Below are 21991 nucleotides of genomic sequence, written 5' to 3'. Positions count from 1 at the left end.
TTTCTAACTGCAGGGGTGGTTTCCCAAATGTAGGTATTTAGTGATTTATTTTTCTTTTCTTAGAGTGTAGAGAAAGTTAGATTTTGTTTTGTAGTTCAGACGGGCATGATATCCACACTAGGCTCAAACACATAGCAAACAAACCTTCTGCCTCAGCCTCCCAGGTGCTTGGATTACAAGCATTAGCCATCACACCTGGTTCAAGTTTATGACTGGGAAGGGGCGGTGCATTGGAAAGTGGCAGCTTTCGGGTTTATTTTTCTGTATTCTGTATCTGAAGATCGGGCCATAGCCGGTAGCTTTCTAGGTAGTGCAAGGCCAAAGTGCTCCTACGTACAACTACTGTCCTACAAACTAATTAACCGGTCAGTTAATTCAATTGCATTCCCACTTTAAAAAAAAAAATCACAGAATGTCAGACTTGGAAATGGCCAGCACATGTGGACTGTTAGAACTGAGGCATCCACTGCTTTGCTGCCCAGCAAGGCCAGACAGTGGACAAGAATAGAAAGGAAGATGGTCTTAAATAGAAACATGGCTTTGGAGAGAAATCCCTAATGGGTGCTTCGCCTGCCTCCCTCTCCACAGAGCCACACTGCCTTCCTCTTGCCCTGCAGCCAGGGCTCTGCCTTCCCACATCCCGGGACAAAGCAGAGAGACAAGGATGAAGATGCCCTTTTGACCCCGTAGAAGGGTCTGGAACATGCCCATTCTCTAGGGTGCCTATCTCCTCTGCCTGCAGCAATGGCTCCTGATCCAGGCATGTGATCTCAGACCCCACTGCTCATTCATTGCTCTGATGTAGGCTGGCACCCAAAAGGAAGTGAAGGCTATGGAGGAGGATGAAGGGAGAAGACAAACAACGGGAACCCACCGGGACCTGGAGCTGATTGGGAGAGTTTGAGGTTGGATGTGAGTTTAGGTAGGCTAGAAGGCAGGAACTGGTTAGCTCAGAGACCTGGAGTGAGAGTGTCCCCCAACACTGCCTGCTTTGTGTTGGTCTACCTAAGTCTGTCTCCCCACAAAACAAGGGGATTCTTGTAGCTCCCATGGGCCTCTTACTTGGTGTAAGAGTGAGGGTAGGGGTTATCTTTGGAGGGCAGCAGAGCCTGTCAGGGCCTTCATACTCAAAGGGCAGCCAGTGGCCAGCAGTGTGGGCATCATATAGTTGGAAATGCCCCCTGGGCCCCACTGGAAAGCTGCTGAATCAAGTCTACCTCCTCTCCCCATTCCTCAGTGTCCAGTGCACACAAGTTTGAGCGGCCTGGGTGAAAGCTTTCCCAGCAGACCTGAGACAGGGGCAGGAAGCCAAGGGGCACCCACAGTACCTTGGTCTGCTCCAGGGCCCCTGCCTAATACCCCCTCCCAGTGCTGGAGCCACAGCGACACCTACTGGCCATGAACACCTAGGCCACCTCCTCCAGGACGTGTTTTATGGTCTGGCCTTTCCTACCCTGAACCCTGATCTAAAGCTGGCATTCTGGGATCTGGCTCCCCAGTGAGTCTGGAGTAGTCACAGGTGGTCCTGGGTTCCTTGTGAAGCAGGGCTGTGTGTAGGCTGGGACCTGGGGCCGTGCTGTGAAGAAGGCAGGACCTGCTAGCAGGTGTCTTCTTGGGCACTCATGGTTAGGACACATCCCCAATTCTGGCCAAGACTCAGCAACACTGGGCACGTGCTCATCTGCCTTCTCCACTCAGAGCAGGTCCAGATGGCCAGGGAGCAACCTACTCTCCCGCCAGCATCATCTGCTGCCCCACGAGGGGCTGGGAGATAGATAGCATCTAGATGCCTATCCTCTGCAAGTGGACTTTTAGAGGAATCAGTGGGTAAAAAGCAGCCTGGTGAGGGGAGCAGTTGGATATTTACAGTCCAAGGTGGCAGTCATTGCTCATTTTCATGACAGAATTCTAAGTCAAAAGGGACACTGAGGCCAAAGGGCTAAAATGTATAGGAAGGAGGCCAGCCCATTTCTGAGGTACATCTCAGCTGACACCCCACCCCCACCAAGGACCTGGTTCACTGGGGCTGTCAGGGAAAGGACTTATTTCTGGACAGCAGAGACCACCCCTATCATTTCCAGATCCCAGCTATTGTTGGGCCCCCTCCCCCTAGCTTATTCTCCGCTGTGTGAAGAGGTTTTTGCCTGGGAACTAAATGAATGTGATTGCCCACAGTGCTCGCCATTAGTGGTGATTAGTTAAAACATCAGAGTCTAAACAGTCAATTGGTTCTAATAATTAATACTGTGGTTCAACTGTGATTGAGAAAGGGAGGGGAAAAGAGATAAGGAAAGAGAAAGGAAACCCAGATTGACAGATGAGCTCCAGCTCCGTAGCTACCGTTTCTTGACCTGTATTGGTACACTGTGCTCGGGCGCTTCTGCCTGAACTCTGCTCTCATAAATCACGCCATTCTCTTAGGCAATATCATTATTATCTCCGATCTATAGCCAAGAAAAATGAGGTGTGGGCATATAAAAGCTACTTGATGCTCAGTAACAATTTGTTGAGTGAATAAATAAATGTATAAAGTAGTCAGAACTAAAAGCCCAGGTTAGCCTAATTCCAAACTCATGGTGCACCCTTCTCCCAGCCACACCCCCCACATTATTCACACACAATAGTCTGTGTCCTTCCCACATCCCCACCCCATACACAGCTCCCTTACACAGCCTGCTTCCCTCTTTCTCCTTCCTGGGTGCACTCAAAAGCCTGTCTCTCATGCCTGCACCGCCCCTACCCTCACCCAGTCACACTTCCCTCGGTACCACCCTTGTTTGTCCTTCTGGCCTGATGTGCGTCTCTTCCCCTCACGCAGATGTAGTAGATCCTCTCTTCGGGGGCCCTGTTGGTCTCCTCCAGTGCATTATCTTTAGTTCTTACATTGTCCCTGACCCACAGCACCACTCAAAGAGTGGTTGGGAAATGAAACAGACATTCCTGTCCAGCTCCTCCATACATTCTGCCTTCCCTGTCCTCCACCCCAGAGTCAGGCCTCAAAGTCTGGGCTTGCTAACCCTTAACTGCTCCCACTCCCAGATCTAGCAGGATGGCATGAACTTTCCTGCCTGGTTCTGGGGAAGGGGCTAACATCCTGGAGCAGGCTTAGCCACTCCCCACCCCCTCCCAGGTCAGGAGTAGCAGCGGGAGCAGCAATGAGCAGGATGGCTGTGTGTGCATTGCTATTAATCACCCCTCCTGGTCCGCTAACGAGGCTAATGCGGTAAGTGACAATAGCCCATCTTGGTTCCTGATTTAGGGGCTCGGGACGGAAGCTGGGCTCCTGGGAGTGAAGACGTGAATTCTCCACGACACTAAACCTTCAAATAAATCTCCTCCAGTCAGAGAAGCCCAGGGCACTAAATCCCACGCGCCGGTAATTGAAACCCTTAGAGCTTTCTTGGTAGGGAAATTGCTGAGTGAAAGCACGGCCCAGGGGTTCTGGGTGGGGTGGTGGGCCAGCACACAGGCCTATAGAGGGTTCTGTAGGGGATGGGGGGGAGGCTGCCAGGAGCACATGGCATGTCTGTTCTTATATGTACATCTGCCTGTCTGTGTTTCCAGGCATGAATGGTACTATCTAGCTATGTTCATGGAGTTGTTATCCACTGGTTTCCCACTAGGTCTGTGAACACTTGATTTGGATGTGAGAACAATTAGGGAGTCTGTCTTTGAGAGCCTCCAGTTTTTGAACCACTTGGGACATTTCACTCTTATTGACTGTGAACAAAGCTTCATGTAAGCAAAAGAAATTCTCAGCATGGCCTGGGTGGCCTTCCTTCACCTGGTCCCACCTCTCTCATCCCTCTCTGTAGACCCACCTACATGCCCTTCACATGCTCCCTCATTAACTTGGTCATTGATGATTCAACATTTACTAATATTTGCTCCACACCAAACCCTGGGCCAAGTCCTGGATATACCAGGCTGAATCAGACGCCCTCCTGCCCTCCTGGAGCTCAGGACAAGGAAGAAAAGTAGGTAACCACAGAACTGCAGAACTCTATGTGTATGAAGAGGAGGTGAAGGGCATAGCATGGAGCGAGAACGAGTAAAGCCAGACATGGTAGTGCACACCTTTATTCTCAGCACTGGTGAGGCAGTGGTCGGCAGATCTCTGAGTTCCAGGCCAGCCTGGTCTACAGAGTGAGTTCCAGGACAGCCAGGGCTACATAGTAAGACCCTGATGAAAGAAAGAGAGAGAGAGGGAGGGAGGAAGGAAGGAGGGGAGGAAGGGAGGAAGGAAAGGAAAGAGAAACAAAGGGAATGAGTATCAGGGAAGCCCTTCAAGAAACAAAGTCATCTAAGGATGGTCTTATTGGATAAAAGTTCCAAGGTGCCCATGGAGAGGGGGGTATCAAGGACAGCATTGGCAATGAGAATGATAGGAGAAAAGCAAACTCTTGTCCAAACACAGCACACATTATTGCTTGAGAGATGGGGGGGGCACTTAGATGATAACAAGTTCTGAATTTTCACATGATCTTTGGAGGCCATCGAAGGCTCTTAAGGGGTTGGATGATGGGATCTGAGTTGTGTTATAAGAAGTTCCTTCTCTCTGTAGAAATAGCAGTGTAATGGCAGGACTTGACAGTAAAGATGGACAGTGGTGGTGATTGAACTGGAACGATAGAAGAGAAGATATTCCACTGGGTACTTACAGGGCAAAACAGCTGCAAAGGAGATTTACTTGATATGGGAGCCTGAAGAAAGAATTGTGTCTAGAGTGTGAATTTAGGGAGGGCTTGGGATGGAGGACCACACTGAAGTAGAGGAAGATGTGCCCATCTCAGGCATACCGTGTTGTAGACCTCCTTGAGGTAGGTACTGAGGGACTGACACCAAAGGATCGACTCAGCATACATATGGAGAGACGTGAGTGGGGACAAGGACACTAGTGAGTGACAGAGCAGTAGAGTGGTCAAGAGCACAGACTCTAGGAGCTGCGTTGCCTGGATCGAAGGTCTAATACATCTACTCCCCATGTAACCATGGGCAAGTTACAAAACGTTGGATGCCACTGTTTTCTCATTTACAGGACAGAGATAAGTTATGCAGTGCAGGGGGCAGAACAGGTATATGGTATTATTGTGTCCCTACTTCCTTGTCCCTTCAACTCCTACTCAGCTAGCACATTTCAAGTTGTGCCTATCCCCCCCCCCAGAGAAACCTATGTGGGTTTTCCTGACTAATAGACATGGTATTGGCCCCATAGAACTGTTGGCCTCTCTTTGGCACAATTTCTATTTTAGTATTCTTGGGTATTTGTATCTGTTCCCTCATTAGACTCCATGCCCCATTAGGACATAGATGTTGTATTGAAAGAGCTGGGTATAGTATCTAATATATGCAGACTCTCTGTGTATTTACCAAATTAACACATAATTTACCTGGAGTATCCATTATATTTAACAGATGGTGACCATTGATGATGGAGAACAGTTTCCATAGAATGGTAGGCATGGAAATTGATGCAGTGAGTTAAGAATTAGGTTAGGGGGCCTGAGTGCATCCTTAGAACCCATGTTAAGAAGGTAGAGTGTGGCAGTGTGTGCTTGTGCTCCCAGCACTGAGACAGTAGAGACAAGTAGATCTCTGAAGCTTTATGGTGAGCCAACCTAGCCTAGCCTGTCTCAAGAAACAACATGGAATGCTGGCCTGATGGTGCACACCTTTAATGCCAACACTCTGGAGACAGACAGGCAGCTCTGAGTTCAAGGCCAGCCTGGTCTATATAAGTTCCAGCCCACCAAGGCTCCATAGTAAGTGAGACTCTGTCTTAAAACAAAACAAAGAATCCAAAGTGGTTGGCTTCCAGAAATGAGGCCTGAGGTTAAGCTCTGCCGTCTACATGCACATGTGGGAGCGCATGCACGCGCGCGCGCGCACACACACACACACACACACACACACACACACACACACACACACAAAGAGGTGGCTAGGAGATAGGGTAGGGTATAAACAACAAGCAAGTCTTTGAAGTTTCTGCAAGTCTCCTCTGGGAGGAGACAGGTGGGTTGCTGATGTGACTATACTATAGGAGACACTGGGCATATAGGTCATGCTTCTGGAAGGAAGCAAAGGATGCAGAAGCCAGGGAGGGACTGACATAAAACATAAGCAGGAGTGAGATCCCAAGCCCCAAGAGGAGAGGGTAAAAAATGAGGGAGAAGGGGCCTTGAAATGGGCGGAAAGGGACTCAAGCCCAAGGAGCACAGTCACAGGAAGGGGAAGCAGGAGGAGTTGGGGCTCAAAATGGTAAAATATCATTGAGTTGTCTCTGTGGGGAAGGGGAGACAGCTGACCAACGATGTAAAAGGGTTGTTTAGTAGTGCTGAGAGTGGGAACGGAATTTTTATTGACACATATCTGCATGGTTTTGTGATTTCCCCAGCTGTGCTTGGCTGTCCATATGCCTGAGACCAAAGAAGGGCAGTCAGACTGGAGGAGGCAGAGAGGGTAAAGAAGCTGAGTATGTTGGCCAGAGAATATTGAAAGGATATACTGTGGAGTCCAGGCGAGTGTCCATACTGATGGGAGTTGGAGACGCCTAGAAAGAGAAGAGTATGATGAGCACAGGGCCATGAGAGGGCTGTGAGGCTAAGAAACCTGTCACCAAGCAAGTTAGGTTGTTGACAATCTCCTTCAGGAGGAAGGAAAACAGTAGAGGTACTGGAGTTGGGACAGTGATGCGCTTAGACACACGACAAAGTCCTCAGTGGAAGTGGTGAATGGTGGTAAGAAAGGATGCAGAGTGACAGTTGACCTCCAAGGTCCCACGGTGTAAAGCAGTAGACTGCAAGACATTGGAACCACCTTCTGGCCTGGGGAACATGGAGGTAAGAGAGAAACAACCTGCCCTGGGGAGGTCTGCAAGAAAATGGTGAATCCGGAAATAGCCAGTGTTCCAGAATTCTGACAAGAGGAAGCAAAGGATGTCTCCAGAATTGAGGGTAGAGAGTTCATAGGTGTGGTCTTCACAAGAAGGTGGTAGAGAGCTCAGCCAGAGCTAAACGCCCCCCCTCCCTTCAGCCCAGAGCATCACTCCTGGGACTCTCTGAATGTTTTGCTCCTGCATCATCTACTCTTCATTGGACCCCACACACATCTTCTCCATCTCATTCGTCTCTCCTCCTCACACACATCCCTCCCTGGTTGTCCCCTCCCTGGACCCTTCCCCTGCCCTGCCCCACCCCAGCCGGCCTGAGTGAGCAGGAACCCTGCACCTTCATTTCTCAGGTCACTGCTTGGCTAATGGGCTATTAATTTGCTCAATCGTCCCCTGTGAGGCAAACTCAATTTCTGCCAGCCAGTCGTCCCTCCCTGTCGACAGTGTGATTGATTGGAGGAACAGCTGTCACCACCCGGCTGCCTGCTCCCTGCTTCCTTCCCTCCTAGTCCCACCGCCCCTCCTCCTCGGGCCGCCGCCCTGCGCCCACAGAAGCAGTGCACCCCTGCCACCTGCCTAAGGATCTGTCGCCAGCAATGAAAAATGACAGAAATATTTAAGGACAAATAAGGTTTCCCAACGCAATTGAAAATGATTACAGGCAGCTACAGATGGGGCCAATCTGATGCGCAGCAGCAAATCAAATCGAATTTCCTTATCGGCGTATTATTTTAGGCGTTATCTGGCACGTTGATGCAGTTATCAATTCAATTTCAGCCGCCGGGCTGCTGTTTACCGACTCGACTTTGCTGGGAAAAGGTAAACATGCTCAGCCCAGCAAATTAATTTCTAGCTGAAGCCAGAGGCAGCAAAGGATGGCTACCCAGGACCTATAGCCTCCACCTTGGCCCTGGGCTCTAGCAGGCCAGGCTAGAGCTTGCCCAAGGAACAGAAGTCCCACTAGCTGCCTGCCCCTGCCCTAAGCTGGATGCTGAGCTCCTAGGAGGCTGAGGTGACCGTTGTTGGCTCCTCTGCTGCTGCCAGGGAGAGGTGAAGGTCTCCCATTAATTCCCAGCTAAAAATGACAAATTCATCTTGGACGACAATTAAATGAAGTCAGTAATTGATGCTAATTGATCTCCAGATGCGAGGGCTCCCCTTAGCCTTAGCAGCACGTGGCTGCCTTGTTCCCTCCACTACCCTGGACTTCTCCTCTTCTACCTCCCTCCCCTGAGCTGAGTCCTTGCTTTCTCCCTAGGGGTCTGCCTCTTTTGACTGCACAGATCTGTGTGAAACAGACAGCCTGGGCTGGGCCAACAGGCAATGCCTGAGGCTAAGCATCTGGCTCACTGAGGGTCCAGACCCACAAGTACTTGTCATCATTGCCCCACACTCCACCCATCTGCCGAGAATGCAGGTAACACTCGACCATTCAGGATTTATAGCCTACAGCTGTGGAGGCTCCCATTTTATTTTTATAAGCCCATAGCCAGAGCCAACAGTGGGTAAAGCATACTTGAAGTTTTGTTTCTTGAAACAGTACAGTCTTAGCATTTGGCTCTATGACAAGGAAGGCACTGGTCCACATGCTGGGAAGGATGGTCAGGGATACTCAAGTGCGTACACACACACACACACACACGCGTGTGTGTGTGTGTGTGTGTGTGTGTGTGTGTGTGTGTGTATATAAGCACTTCTCTGTCCAGACATCTGAGATGGTATGTGTGCATTGTTCATAGGTGGATGATTTCTTGAATCCTGCCTTTTACTGCAGTTCGTAAAGCTGAGTCCCAGGGACCACTTGGGAAACTCCACTTGCCCTGGTCACCAGTGGTCCATCTGAACACAGGAACTATCTGGAAGTTATTAGCTAAAGGAGTGGGGGGAATGAAGTGTAGTTCTACTTAGGAAGAGGGCCTGTCCTTATGATTTAAATAGCACGGTCAGAAGTGTGAAATAGCTGTGGCCCCGGCAGCATCGCTGGCCCCTAAACAGATTAGCTGATAACTGATGTACTTGGCTCCAGCAAACACTCATGGAACCAAGGCGTCAGGTTCCATGACAGGATTCAGTGAGTTTAATTGTGCCTTGGCCCTAAGCCTTTAGCTCCAGCTTGAGCCTAAATCTGAGCCTAAACCTTTCCACAGGCTGCCCTCCATCTGGCTCCCTGAAGATGTCTGGCCACCCAGGAGTCTTGTCTGGCTCAGTGCACCCACCCTATACTGCTAAAAACAGTTACTAGTATCTGTCACAATAGGAGTCAGGACACCAGCCAGGCTCCTGTGCCTGGAACTCAAAGGAGACCACATAGAATGGGCAGTGAATGCCAATCTGAGTTTCTGCAGGCAGAAAGGAGGAAGGAGTAGGATAGCAAGGGTGTGTGAGCTTGAATTGTCATTCTTGTGTATTGGACTGGGGTAAGTTCATCACATGTGCTGAACCTGATGCTGTGCAGAGGTCTGTGCATGCCTTGTGGGAAGAGGATGACTAGGTGAGGAAGAACATGAATTAAAGAATGACCAGACTAGAGTAAGAGAAAGTCCCTTGTCTCCAGAGTAATGTCTGCATCGTTGGGGATTTGGCAAGGCCAGCAATCCTTTATTAATTCAGGAATATGTATTGATTTCTGCTCTCACTATTACTTTTAGTTGGTGCTCTGCCCTCTGTTAGATGCTGAGGCTTCAGCAGTGGACATGTTAGGTTTTGTTGCCCTCAAGAAAGTCACTCTGAAGAAGGTAACACAGGACAGGCAATAACAGCACATGTGTTGTGAAAGTAGCAACCCAAGAGGCTCAGGGGACACAGAAAAGGTGCCTGATGTAGTTTGGGGGAGTCAGGAAAGTCTCCGCAGAAGAAAGACTTCTAGGCTGAGTCCTAGGGCTGAGTGAGAGATAACTGACTAGTGCAAAAGGCCCTTGCTACATCTTTTTGGTTATTTGGCAAGCCCAAAGCAGAGACAAATAGGCTTATTTGGTTCCAAGTGACACTGGGGCAGCTGAAAATGTCACCTCTGTCCTTTGAGTGCCAGCTGCTACCCTGGGGTCTGGGTAAGTGGGTGCACAGCTGTTTTCAGGGCACCCTTGGGCACCTGCATATAAGTACGGGCCACAGCTAAATACACATCTCTCGAAGCCTGCCCTACCCCCACCTCCTCGACCAGGGATGCCTATTAATCCTGACAAATGATGACTTACGAACATGTAATGCAAACTGATTCATCATACATTCAAATCCGCCGCCCCGCCCCAGCGGGAGGCCCCAGCCAGACAAGTGTATTACACGGATAATGTATTTGACGTATTAATAAAACCAGCCGCATTGCTCTGGCGCGGGGACTGGGGAATGCCAATATACGATGACAGATCACATATTGATGAAATCCAGATGTTTGGAATCATAGTCTTGGGGCCTTGTTCATATTGACTGAAGGTAAAAAATGCCGTCTGTCAGCACATTAACTCTTCCTGTCCTGTGCTCAGCAGAGGCACCAATCAAAGGATTTCTAGAGAGAAGAGGAGGAGAAAGGGGACCAGTGATAAGGTGGCTCAGGTCCATGATGGATGGATGAAGGAGATGGTGTCTCTGGGTAGGATGAGTGGTTGGGACACTTTGTGGCTGGTGTCTTGACCTCTCAGCAGATTCCACTGCATGGATGACACCCCCTGCTCTGTGGAACTTCATTTCACACTTTTCCATTCTTCCTCTTTACTGCTCCTTCTAAGACCTGATGCCTTAAATGCCTTTCCCTTGTTAGAGTAAATTGAGGTTCTCTTCCAGGCTCCCTGAATGATCTCTTCGTTCATGTGATAAGTGTGTTGATCGATTACGCTAGGCCAGACCTTGTTGTAGGCACAGAGTCTACAGTGATGAGCTTTGGCTCTTGTTTGTATGTCAATGGCTGCCAGGACCATCATTAAGCATTTTCACCGTTCCTCAAACTAAATACATCCCAAACTGAGCTCATTGGTCTCCTCACAAAGCCCGATGTATAAATCAATAGACAGGTATATGAATGAAGATGAACAGAAGAAATTCCACAGGGGCCTGAAGGGCCAAGGCCAGCCATCTACTGAAGGGAAACTGATCACAGACACAGTGGGATGATAGGTCATGGCCGGATGCAGGTACAGGGTAGATGTAGACACGAGCCACAAGCCCGTGCCGGTGTCTTACCAGAAAGATAATGACTCCCCGCTTATACACAGCTGATTTCATGACATCTTCACAAGAGTCCTAAGAGTTAGATATTATGCCCCATTTCACACGTGGAGAAACTCAGTTCAGAATGATCAAGTGATTTGCCCAAGTTCAACACAGCTAATAAGAGGCAACTCTGTAGAATTTTGCTTGTTCTATTCTGTGTCACTAGAAGATGGAAACCCTTTTGGGGGGGATGGAGTGGGGAGAGGAAAGACAGGACATACATGTGCCTGAGTACACAGTCTTAAAGGCCCCAGTCTCCAGCTGGGGATGTGGCTCGGTTGGTTGAGTGCTTGTCAAGCTTGCCCAAAGCCCCAAGTTTGATTCCCTAGCACCATAAATAATGTTTGCCTGTGATCCCAGCATTCAGAAAATGGAGGTAAGTAGGATCGGATGTTCAAGGCCACCCTTGATCTGCAATGAGTTTGAAGTTAGGCTGGAGTACAAGTAATGTCATTGGTCATTAGAATTACCTTCACCCTCATTTAATGTTCCCTGTCCTAGGCAAGCAATCTACACTAATTTTTTTTTTTTTTTTTTTTAAGACAAGATCTTACTGTAGCCCAGGCTGGCCTGGAACTCACTATTTAGACCATGCCAATTCTCCTGCCTCAGCTTTATATTAGAAGTCTGGTCAACCACACCCTGTCCAGCCAAGCCAAGCCTCTCATGGTGTGCAGAGCAAAGCTGGAAAGTGTTGCCTGGACAAATAGAGAGAATGGAACCCCTTGGCTGGGCTACAGAACTGGAAAAAACCAAACAGGCCAACCAGAGGACAACAAGGTTAACGACTCAGTGCAGGCCTCACCAGCCCTCCTGGTGGGAGAAAGAGCTGCCCAATGGTCAGGAAGGCAGCAGAGGGCTGATCTAGCCCCCACCCATTCACCCACCCACTTACTTGGCACTTGACACTAGGCTGGAGGAATGGGCTACAGGTTACTGCCCTGGCTTAACCCCCTCTCTCAATCTAATCAACACCCTTCTTAGAAACTTCCATTGAAGCTCTTCAGCCGCCTGGGAGTAAAGTTAGTCTAGCTGCTTAGCAAGGGATAGGACCCTTCTGGTGTCACACAACTAGGGAGCCTCCACGGTGGAACCGGACTGACTTTGCCCGGTGTAAGGTCAGAAGGCCAGCTTCCGTCCCTGCCCTCCACCTGCTTGGAAGATACCTATGCCAAGCCGAGAAGACGCGGAGGTGGCAGCCCCTACTGTGGAGGGGTGGTGGGGAGGGAGGCAGTAATGAATGTGGACGGGAGGCAGAATGAGCGATCCATCTTTGCATGGGAGAAGAGGGGGCCACGGGCGTCCCCCACACACACACTCACACACTCAATCAGGCGCTGTCAGACCTCCGGCCGCCTGGCATTTTGGTGAAGAATCTCTCAGCTAAAAATTGTTGTCAGTCCCATTTCCTCGTTATCAGTGCTAGGGCTGAGGCAGCGCCCGGGGATTAGCAGAAGCGGGGAGTATTCGCGCCCGCCATCCACTGCCGATAACATTGGGCCTCCCGCCTCACCTCCCCCATTCATCATCTTTAGCACTGACAGCTCAGCCCAGTCCCTGTCCCCAATCCCTTGTGTTCGCTGCACTTCCCCACTGTGCTCAGTCTGGCTCTTGACCTCCCAGGAAGCTAGGCCTTGTTGAAGAGTGCCAGGATTCAAATAGGACTGGAAACCTAGACCAACCTGTGGCAAAAGGCCTTGCCTGACTGTTGGGAGGACCTGTCAAGGGTTGGAGAGAGGGCTACTCAAGGAGCCAGTGTCCCCTGACAGACTGCCTCTGGTGGCTCCAGCCACCTACCTATGATACTGCCTGCAGTGTTGGAGAAGGGTGTCTTGTGTCACATGAACACGCTCTGAAGGTCTGCCCAGGGGTTCCTCACCTCTCACTAGCCTGAAATGGACTCCCAGATTATAGGAACCTTGGGAAGGAAGAGCCAGAGGATGCCTCCATTTGAGCCTAGGACAGGTGGGAGGGGTGGGGGGAGATGAAGACTTCATTCCCACCCCAGCAAGACCATAGGCCCCTCCTCTTGGCCATCCCCAGTGGTTTTATGGCCCATTTTATGGCCACTGTAATGGCCCAGGTCAAAAGCTTCAGGGAGCTGTATTCTGGGAATTATGCAAACGAGGAGCAGGCCCAGGGCCAGAGTATGGATTTTGTCATTAAACCTGGGCAGGCCATGTCGTTAGTGCAGTAAAATCCACGTCATGACCACAGGTCTCAATATAAAATTATAGGGAACACAGCGGGGGAGGGGAAGCAACGGGGTGGTGCATGGCCATAGCGACACCTGCCACGCTAACCTCTGAGAAGGGAAGGTGAGATAGCGGGCATACCCTGCAAGTTAACCCCAGCTTGTTCCTACAGGGCTTGTCCCAAAGCTGGGAGCCAGGCGAAGGGTCGGATGCCCCCAGCAAGGAAACAGGCCAAGCTGAGAAAAGCGCATGTCAGCAAGGCAAGAGAATGAGATCGAACAAGTGTGTGAGAATACTGACCACTAACCCCAGATGCAGAGCAGGGTCTAGACTCGAGAAAACCCAAGAACCGAACATGGTATCCTAGCCCCAAAGGGTTGACCCCCTGAAATTTCTACACCATGAATCCTGGATCCTCCCTCTCTAGTCTGTCCTTTGCCGCTTCCCCCTTAATACTCCAGATCCTAATCGGTGATTTGTTTAACAACCTTGTTACCTTTCTCAATCTTGTACTTCCCATTGGGCACTCATCCTTTTTTGTTTGTTTGTTTGTTTGGTTTTTTGTTTTGTTTTGCTTTTGTTTTTCAAGACAAGGTTTCTCTGTGTAGCCCTAGCTGTCCTGGACCTAGCTCTGTAGACCAGGCTGGCCCCGAACTCACAGAGATCCACCTTCCTCTGCCTCCCAAGTGCTGGGATTAAAGGCGTGTGCCACCACCATCCAGCCCTCCAGTCCTCTTAAAGTGCCCTCATAGATCCTGCCTTCCTACTAGCTCTTATCCATACTACCTAGCTTTCTCCACTGACTTAGCCTCTAACTTGTGACCTCTTAGAAATCAAGACTGTGTTTTACTTATCTCTGAGTTCCAGCTTTCCCTGGAATAGAATAATAATTTTATATATGTTTGTTGAATAAATAAATGAAGCCTTGAAACCAAAATTCCTAGAGCCTCATCCACCTCTGAGGTTGCCCAAGAGGCAGAGCTGAGACCAGACCCCTCCCAGAGCAAGGCTCTATCTGCTGCTTCTACTCAGCACTGCCTTCCAGCACACCACATCAACTAAGCACTGAAGGGACGGCTACCAAGGCACACAGTGGGACTGCAAAGAGTGGAACAACTTCCTGTCCTTAAAGACCACAATGCCTGGAACCCCTCCTACCCCATCACAGCACACTGGAAACCTTTACAGCTGATTGCACAGCTCAGTGAAGGCTATGATGTTTCCCATGCATGGCTTTGGTTAAGGCTTTTTGTTTCTCACTCCCCAGAACACACACACACACACACACACACACACACACACACACACACACACACTGAATTGCTCTGCCCCCAGAGCCTACAGATGACTCAATCCAGGCACCCAGAAAGCTGTAATCCTCCTTAGTCTGTGTCAGAGGGAAGTAGGTACTTTCTCATGCTCAGCCTGAAATGGGGGGGGGGGCGAGTCCCCTTAGGCATAGTGTTGCTAGATTTAGCAAATAAAAATATAAGATATCCAGGTAAACTTAATTTTGGAAAAAAAAGTAATGATATCTACTATCAATATATCCCTTGCAATGTTTGGGACATAATTATATATTTTTTCCAATAACTCATGTATATCTAAAATAAAGTTAATCTGAACCTTCCTTATTTAATCTGCAACCCCTACTCACCTATGTACCCTAGCCATCACTGACACGGTCTTTATCAGTCTGAAAGTGACTGTGACCTTTTCCAGGTACCAGAGGGAAGAATAAGGTAGAGCATATAGACTCAAGCTAAGGAAGTCTTTGCGGCAGGGGCTGAGATGTGGTTTATTGGAAGAGCACTTCCTAGTGCATACAAAGCTCTGGTTCTGTCTCTAGTATTACTATTGTTTTCCTGCAGTCAAGGCCTCCATTACCAGTCAAAGCTAGTAATATTCCTGAATGGATAGTTTCTCGACACCATGCCTGTAAGCAAACTAGAGTCAAAGGAAAATGAACTAAGCAAGCCAGAGGATGCTGCCTAGAATGGTTTGTTCTGGTCATTATAAGTGCCAGACAGGGCACAAAATTCTAGCTCCCAGCCAGAGAGATGTTTGTTTTGTTTTGTTTCTGGTTTTTCCAGACATGTTTTTTCTGTGTAGCCCTGGCTGTCCTGGAATTTGCTCTGTAGATCAGCCTGGCCTCAGAGCTCCACCTGCCTCTGCCTCCTGAGTCCTGGGATTAAAGGTGTGCATTACCACCTGGCATGGCTGGATTGTTTTGAGACAGAGTTGCACTCTGTAGCCCAGGCTGGCCCATAACTCACTGTGTAGTGCAGGTTGCCCTTAATCTCACAGCAGTCCTCCTGCCTTGAGAGGTTAAGGGATCACAGGCATGAGCCATCACGTGAGATTGACAGGCCTATGAGGTTATCCAGCAGAAGACCTACTGGGACTGGATAGATGGCTCAGCAAGGACAAGTTCAATTCCCAGCACCCTCATAGAAGTACCACAACCATCTGTAATTCCAGTCACAGGGTATCTGATGCCCTCTTCTGGTTTCTGAGGAAATTGCACACATGTAGTGCTGACATGCATCAAGGTTAAGGTTAACAATGATACACGCAATGAATAAAATCTAAAAAAAAAATTAAGTAGTGAGACCTCAATGGAGAGAATGTGAATTTCAAGAGTATAAGGGTCAAGGAGATTTCGCATCAGGTAAAAGTTCTAGCTGTACAAGCCTGATGACCTGAGTTCAGTCCCTGGAACACACATAAAAATGCAGTGGCTCACACCTGCAATCCCAGCATTCCTTCAGCAAGATGGAAGAGACAAGGGAATTACTTGGAATCTTGGGAACCAGAAATATGCAGCACCGTAGAAACAAGAGAGACCCTTGGGGCTGGAGAGACGGCTCAGAGGCTAAGAACACTTGTCTTGTTGATCTTGCAAAAGACCCAGGTTCAATTCCCAGCATCCACACAGCAGCTTAAAAATCATCTCTAGGGGCTGCAGAGATGAGGTGGCTCAGAGATTCGAAACACTGACTGCTCTTCCAGAGAACCGGGGTTCAATTCCCAGCACCCATATGGCAGCTCACAACTGTCTGTAACTCCAGTTCCAGGGACCTGACATCCATGGCAAAACAAAGCAGATACATTTTTTAAAAATTAAAAGAAATCTCCAACTACAGTTGCAGGGGGTCCAACATGTTTCAACCATGGTGAGCACTAGGCACTCATGTGGTACACATTCATACATGTGAAAGCACTCAAACATCTCATAATCTTTAGTAAAATAAAATTTAAAAAGGTAAAAATTTTACACTCAGGAGACAGAGGCAGGCAGATCTCTGTGAGTTTGAGGCCAGCCTGATCTACAGACTGAGTACCAGAATAGGCTCCAAAGCAGTACAGAGAAACCCTGTCTTGAAAAAACAAACAAACAAACAAAAAAAAGGTAAAAAATTTAAAGAAGCTTTAAAGACCCTGCCTCAAAAAGTAGAATTCCTAAAGTTTTCTTCCAATATCCACATGTGCACTCTGTACACACATACATACATACACACACTCATACATAAATACACACGAACACACACTCATACATAGATACACATACATACACACAGTCATACATAGATACACATACATATACACACTCATACATAAATACATACATACATACACATATATACACATATATAAATACACACTCATACATAAGGACACATAAATATTTTTTTATTTTATTTTGAGACCGTTTCACTGTATAGCCCTGTCTGTCTTTGAACTCTGTTGACCAGGCTGACCATGAATGAACTCAAAGTGCTGGGTTTAAAGGTGTGAGCCACCACTGCCCGCCAGGAGTTTCAGGTTTGTAAGGAGTCATAGAAGACCTCAAATTTGAGTTGAGTTTTAAATTCTTAGGAGAATTTCAGGTATTGATGTCCATTAGCCATTTGGATAATAATAGAGAGGCAAGCCAGGTAGAGGTACAAAGAATGCAGTCAACAGGGGCAGTGGGAGTTAGAACCAGAGGATGAATAAGCTCATCCATAGAACCTTGGGGAAAAGTGGGGAAAGGAGAGAAAATGGATTCCATGCTGGGGACCACCCCCTCACCACCACCCCCAAACCCCGCCTTGCACTGGTTCTGGGTCAGAAAAAAAAAATGAGAGAAGGGCTGGACATACTGGCACACACCTTTGCTCCCAGGACTTGGGAGGCAGAGGCAAGCAGGTCACTGTGAGTTCTAGGCCAGCCTGGTCTCTACAGAGTGAGTTCCAGGACAGCCAAGGCTGTTACACTGAGAAACCCTGTCTGGAAAAACCAAAAAGAAAAAAGTGAATGTTTGCTGAATGACCACAAGAATGAAGCCTCCCTTCTCTTTTCTTCCTTCTCTAAACCTGGGAATATGAAAACAATGAGAAAAGGAGAGAGACAAGGAACACTCAACATTCATTCTGGGTGATGGTATGATTAAACAGGTGTGAAATGGACTGATCAAGGTTTGTTTGCTCAGAGCATTGATTGCGTCCCAATAGATTTTCAAGTGGGGCAGCCAGCTGGAAAGGTATCAGTCATGGCCATGGTCTCTGAAGCTACCAATACACATCTCACCCCTCTTCTAGGTCCAGAGTCTCTGGAAGGCTACCTTATAGGCTTGGGCTGAAGGCCTGGGACTCTGGATTTCCTTCTAGAGACTAGCTCTGCTCTAAGTGTCTGTTCTCCTTCCCCGGCCAGGTAAGAAGAAAGCAGTAGCGTTGTTTGACAGCCAAGCCCCGATCTGCCCCATCTGCCAAGTCCTGTTGAGGCCCAGCGAGTTGCAGGAACATATGGAGCAGGAACTGGAGCAACTGGCCCAATTGCCTGCCAGGTAAGCCACCTACAGGGAGTCTGCCTGCTGGGGGATTCCACTCTGCTGGCTGCTAGGGCTCTCGTGAACCTCTGGGGAGAAGAGAAGCCAGGCCCTGTGTGGCCTTTCTGTGTTTTCAGCTGTTTTTCTTCTTGTTTTATTGGTGGGGGGAGCAGGGTTAAGGAAAGAGAATCCTCAGATTCCATCCTCAGAATAAGGGAAGCTAGACTGGAAGCCAGCCACTTCTGCAAGCCCAGAAATACCGTTTGGGGCCTTGGGGCAGGATAATAGCAGTTACAGGATCTGGCAGCTCTATTGGAAGTCCAGCCTGGCTGGGGACAAAGCAGCACCATCTCCACAAATCTCAAGGACTGAGAGGTAACAATCTTGGGAATGTGCTCAAGTGTGTCCCTGTCCTAGCTCAGTCCCAGCTCTACATCCTCTCCTCTGTCCTTACCTGAAGGACTGGGCTAAATCTTCTCAAGGTAGTTGGGGAGGAGCCAGATTATTGGGGGTGGAGAATGAGGAACTAAGTAAATACCTCTAATCTGAGAAGTATGAAGCAGCTGTTCTATTTTGTTCAAACCATCTTTGGGGTCAGGAATTCAGGCAGGGCACAGAAGGGTCAGCTGTGCCTGCTCCAGATGTTGGGTGCTCAACTGGCAGCTGGGATGGTCTAGAGGTTCTTCACTCACATGACTGGTGATGGACTCTGGCTGTCATCTACAACAGCAGATGGAGCAGAGTCCAAAGCATCTTGCATGTGCTCCCTCTATGTGGCCTGGGCCTCCCCATCATTTGGTAGTCTTGGGGTACTTTGACTTCTTGCATGGCAGCTTAGGCCTCCAAAACAAGATGTTCTGGCCAACCAAATGGAACACTGAGGTGGGAGTGTGCTGTTAAAGATCAAATTCAGAGCCTTTCCCTACCACTGAGCTACATCCAAGCCTGGTCACCTTTTCAAACTGAGACTTGGAGGTCATTTAATGTCACTTCCAGTACTCTATTGATCAAGGCATTGTGAACCCACTCAGATTCAAGGTGAGAGGATATGTATCCCCTTCTGATTTGAGGAGTGGCCAGATCAGATTATAAAAGAGCAGATGGGGTGGAGCTAGGCTTCCACCACACATAGAAACAAACCATGATTCGACAAACTGAGAACTGCCTACACCATTCCTTCCCTTTAGTCATTTCGAGCCATTAGACCTGAACGATGCAAGGTGCAGGGGGACCAAAGGGTCTCTGTCCCTGGAAACTCAAAGTGAGAAAGAAATGAGGGAGGTAAGGAAACAAGTCCTGAGGGATAGTGGCTGCTACCCAGGAGGAGCCAGAGCTCTGTGAGGCATCAGACCCAACAGAGAGCAAAGGTGGCTTCCAAAGGGAGGAATTTTGAAGGGAGAGTACTAGTCACCTATTGGCTGTTACAGATTACCCCAAAACTTAATGGTTTAAGACTTTTTATTAGGACCAGTGAGAAGGCTCATCCGGTAAAGGCTTTTGCCACACAAGCTCCGCCCCCTCCCAGTACCCAGGGAAGGTACAAGGCGATAAACTAACTCCAAAAGTTGCCCTCTAACTTACACACACACACACACACACACAAAATGAAAAAAAAAAATTAGTCGGGCTATGGTGGTGAATGCCTTTAATCCCAGCTTTCAGGAGGCAGAGGCAGGCAGATCTCTGTGAGTTTGAGGTCAGCCTGGTCTACAGAGTTAGTTCCAGGACAGTCTCCAAATTTACAGAGAAACCCTGACTCAAAAAAAAAAAAAAAAAAAAAAAAGTCTCCGTTTCAGTGAGTCATGAGCTCCAGAACAGCAGTACAGCAGTTAGGTGATCATAGATGGCCATGGTCACTAGCTCTGACTCTCTTCTGAGGCAAACATAAAAATCACTCAGGGCTACAGTCTCCTGAAGATCTGACCAGGATTGCAGGATGTTTCCAAGAGGATTCACTTCTGTGGGCTATCATCAGGAAATGTCAGTTCCTCAGCATCTCTCCAAAGGCTGCCTTGAGTTTCTCTCCAACAAGGCAGCTGACTGCCCACAAGCATGTATCCAAGAAAGAGATTAAGGGAAGCCACAGAGCTTTCCCCAAAAGTCTGCCTACACACTAACACATCCATGATAGACTATTCTATCCCCAGGTCAAGCAGTAATTCCAGATACCCAGGCAGGAGTACCTGGAATTTGAGGCCAGCCTGAGCTACATAGTGAAATTACTATATCTCTAGAAAGAAAGGCAGAGAGGGAAAGTGGCAGGAAGGAATGGATGGAGAGAGGAACAAGGGATGGATGGAGGAAGGAAGAAAGGAAGGAAGGGAATGAATCACCAAGCCCTGCCCATAAGCCTTGCCTCTAACAGCTGAGCCATCCATCCCTCCAACCCAGCCTAGCTGAACCCCATACTCCAGGGAGAAGTATTGTGCTTTAAAAAGCTCTCATTCTTAAAGACAAAAGTATCAAAAGAGTCTGTGGGCACACTTTGAAAGCTCCTCTGAAGCTATACTATGGTAATAATAACGAACCCTGTGGAACATTCACTGTATGGCAAGCTCTTTATTTATTCTTCACTCTGAGGTAGGTGATATAGCCATGCATTGCTTAATGATGTGTCCATGTTCTGAGAAATGCATCCTGAAACTTTTTTTTTTTTTTTTTTTTTTTTTGTCATGTGAGCATCATAGAGTGTACTTACACAAATTACACTGTCACTAGGCAGTTAACCTCATGGGACCACTTTCACATGTATAGCCGGCCTGTTGCTAATTGTGGTGTGTGACTATAGATGTGACTCCCATTTTACAGATGAGGAAACTGAAACACAAACATGTGAAGTGACTCCTCTAAGGTTTCCCGCTTAGCAGTAAACATAATATTGGTTCTCAGTCAGTCTTGACACCAGTGCCCTGCTCTTCGCCTCCCCTCCCCTATCACTCACACACCTGGGATTGACCTGCCAAGGGCAGAGAGTGAAACATCCTGCAGGCTGTCCCAGGAGTTCTGGGTAATACGCTTCCAATGAAGGGGTCTTCAACCAGGAACAGAAAAGAGAAGACCCTGCAGAGTCCATTTGGGCAGTGTGCTCCCCCCAGAAAACGCTCTTATTGCCTCCTCAGCGAGTGCCCCCCCCCCAAGCCCGCACCGCCCAAGGCTTCATCTCCCGCTCCCTTCTCCTTCTATCCCTGCTCGTGATCCCGCATAAATCCCTCATCAACCACGTTTCTCAGAGCACCCACACCTCGCGGCTGTCGGCTCACGTCCCGGCCCATCCCTGCACCCCCTAATGCCCACGCCGCCCTCAGCACGTGCACGCCCTGCGCCCCTGGCACGCCCTCCTCCCCACCGGGTGTCTGACAGCCGGACAGCGGGATCTGCACAGCAAGTGAAATTCCCGTCGGATCGATAAAGCCGAAGCGCTGGCGGCGACGGGTCGATGGTTTTATCTGTCTCGGCCCCGCCGCGCCCGGCGCGCTGACAGTCGGACCGGCCGGCAAAGGCGTTCAAGGGCAGCCGCCCCGCCGCCCCCTCCCCACGCGCGCCCCCTCCCCGTGGCCGCTGTGCCCACCGGACTGCGGGCTGGACCAGCCCCGCCGCCGCCCTTGTGATTTATCTGGATTTTTAATTGGAAAAAATTTGCGAATTAATTGATTTCAGGAACTTGCCAATTAACATTGTAATTGGGTGCGTGATAAATTCCCAAGGAGCGTGTCAGCTCCCTCCGGGCTGATGGGCAGCGCGGGCGGAGGGTCCCCAGCCTGGCTGCCCTTGCCCCGCCCCCTGCTGGTTCTGGGGCGAGCCCGAGGAGGGGCAAAGGAAGTTGGGAAAACACAGAGATCCACCCCCTCCACCTTCCTTCTCCCAGTGTCCTGAACAGATGGGCCGGTTTAT

The 21991-nt window shown here is 49.0% G+C and overlaps 1 protein-coding gene across 1 annotated transcript in view; it reads left to right on the top strand.

The window, feature by feature from the left end:
• The window catches only part of Rnf220 (ring finger protein 220), a 218657-nt gene that overhangs the window by 162847 nt on the left and 33819 nt on the right, over positions 1 to 21991 (top strand). Inside the window, exon 3 of the mRNA XM_051188578.1 lies at positions 17986 to 18118. Coding sequence (XP_051044535.1) covers positions 17986 to 18118 — 133 coding nt within the window. The remainder of the gene's footprint in view (positions 1 to 17985; positions 18119 to 21991) is intronic.

The sequence above is a fragment of the Phodopus roborovskii genome, unplaced genomic scaffold (assembly GCF_943737965.1).
Source record: "Phodopus roborovskii unplaced genomic scaffold, PHOROB, whole genome shotgun sequence".
NCBI classification, from domain to species: Eukaryota; Metazoa; Chordata; class Mammalia; order Rodentia; family Cricetidae; genus Phodopus; species Phodopus roborovskii.
This window is presented reverse-complemented; position numbering and strand designations above follow the sequence as displayed.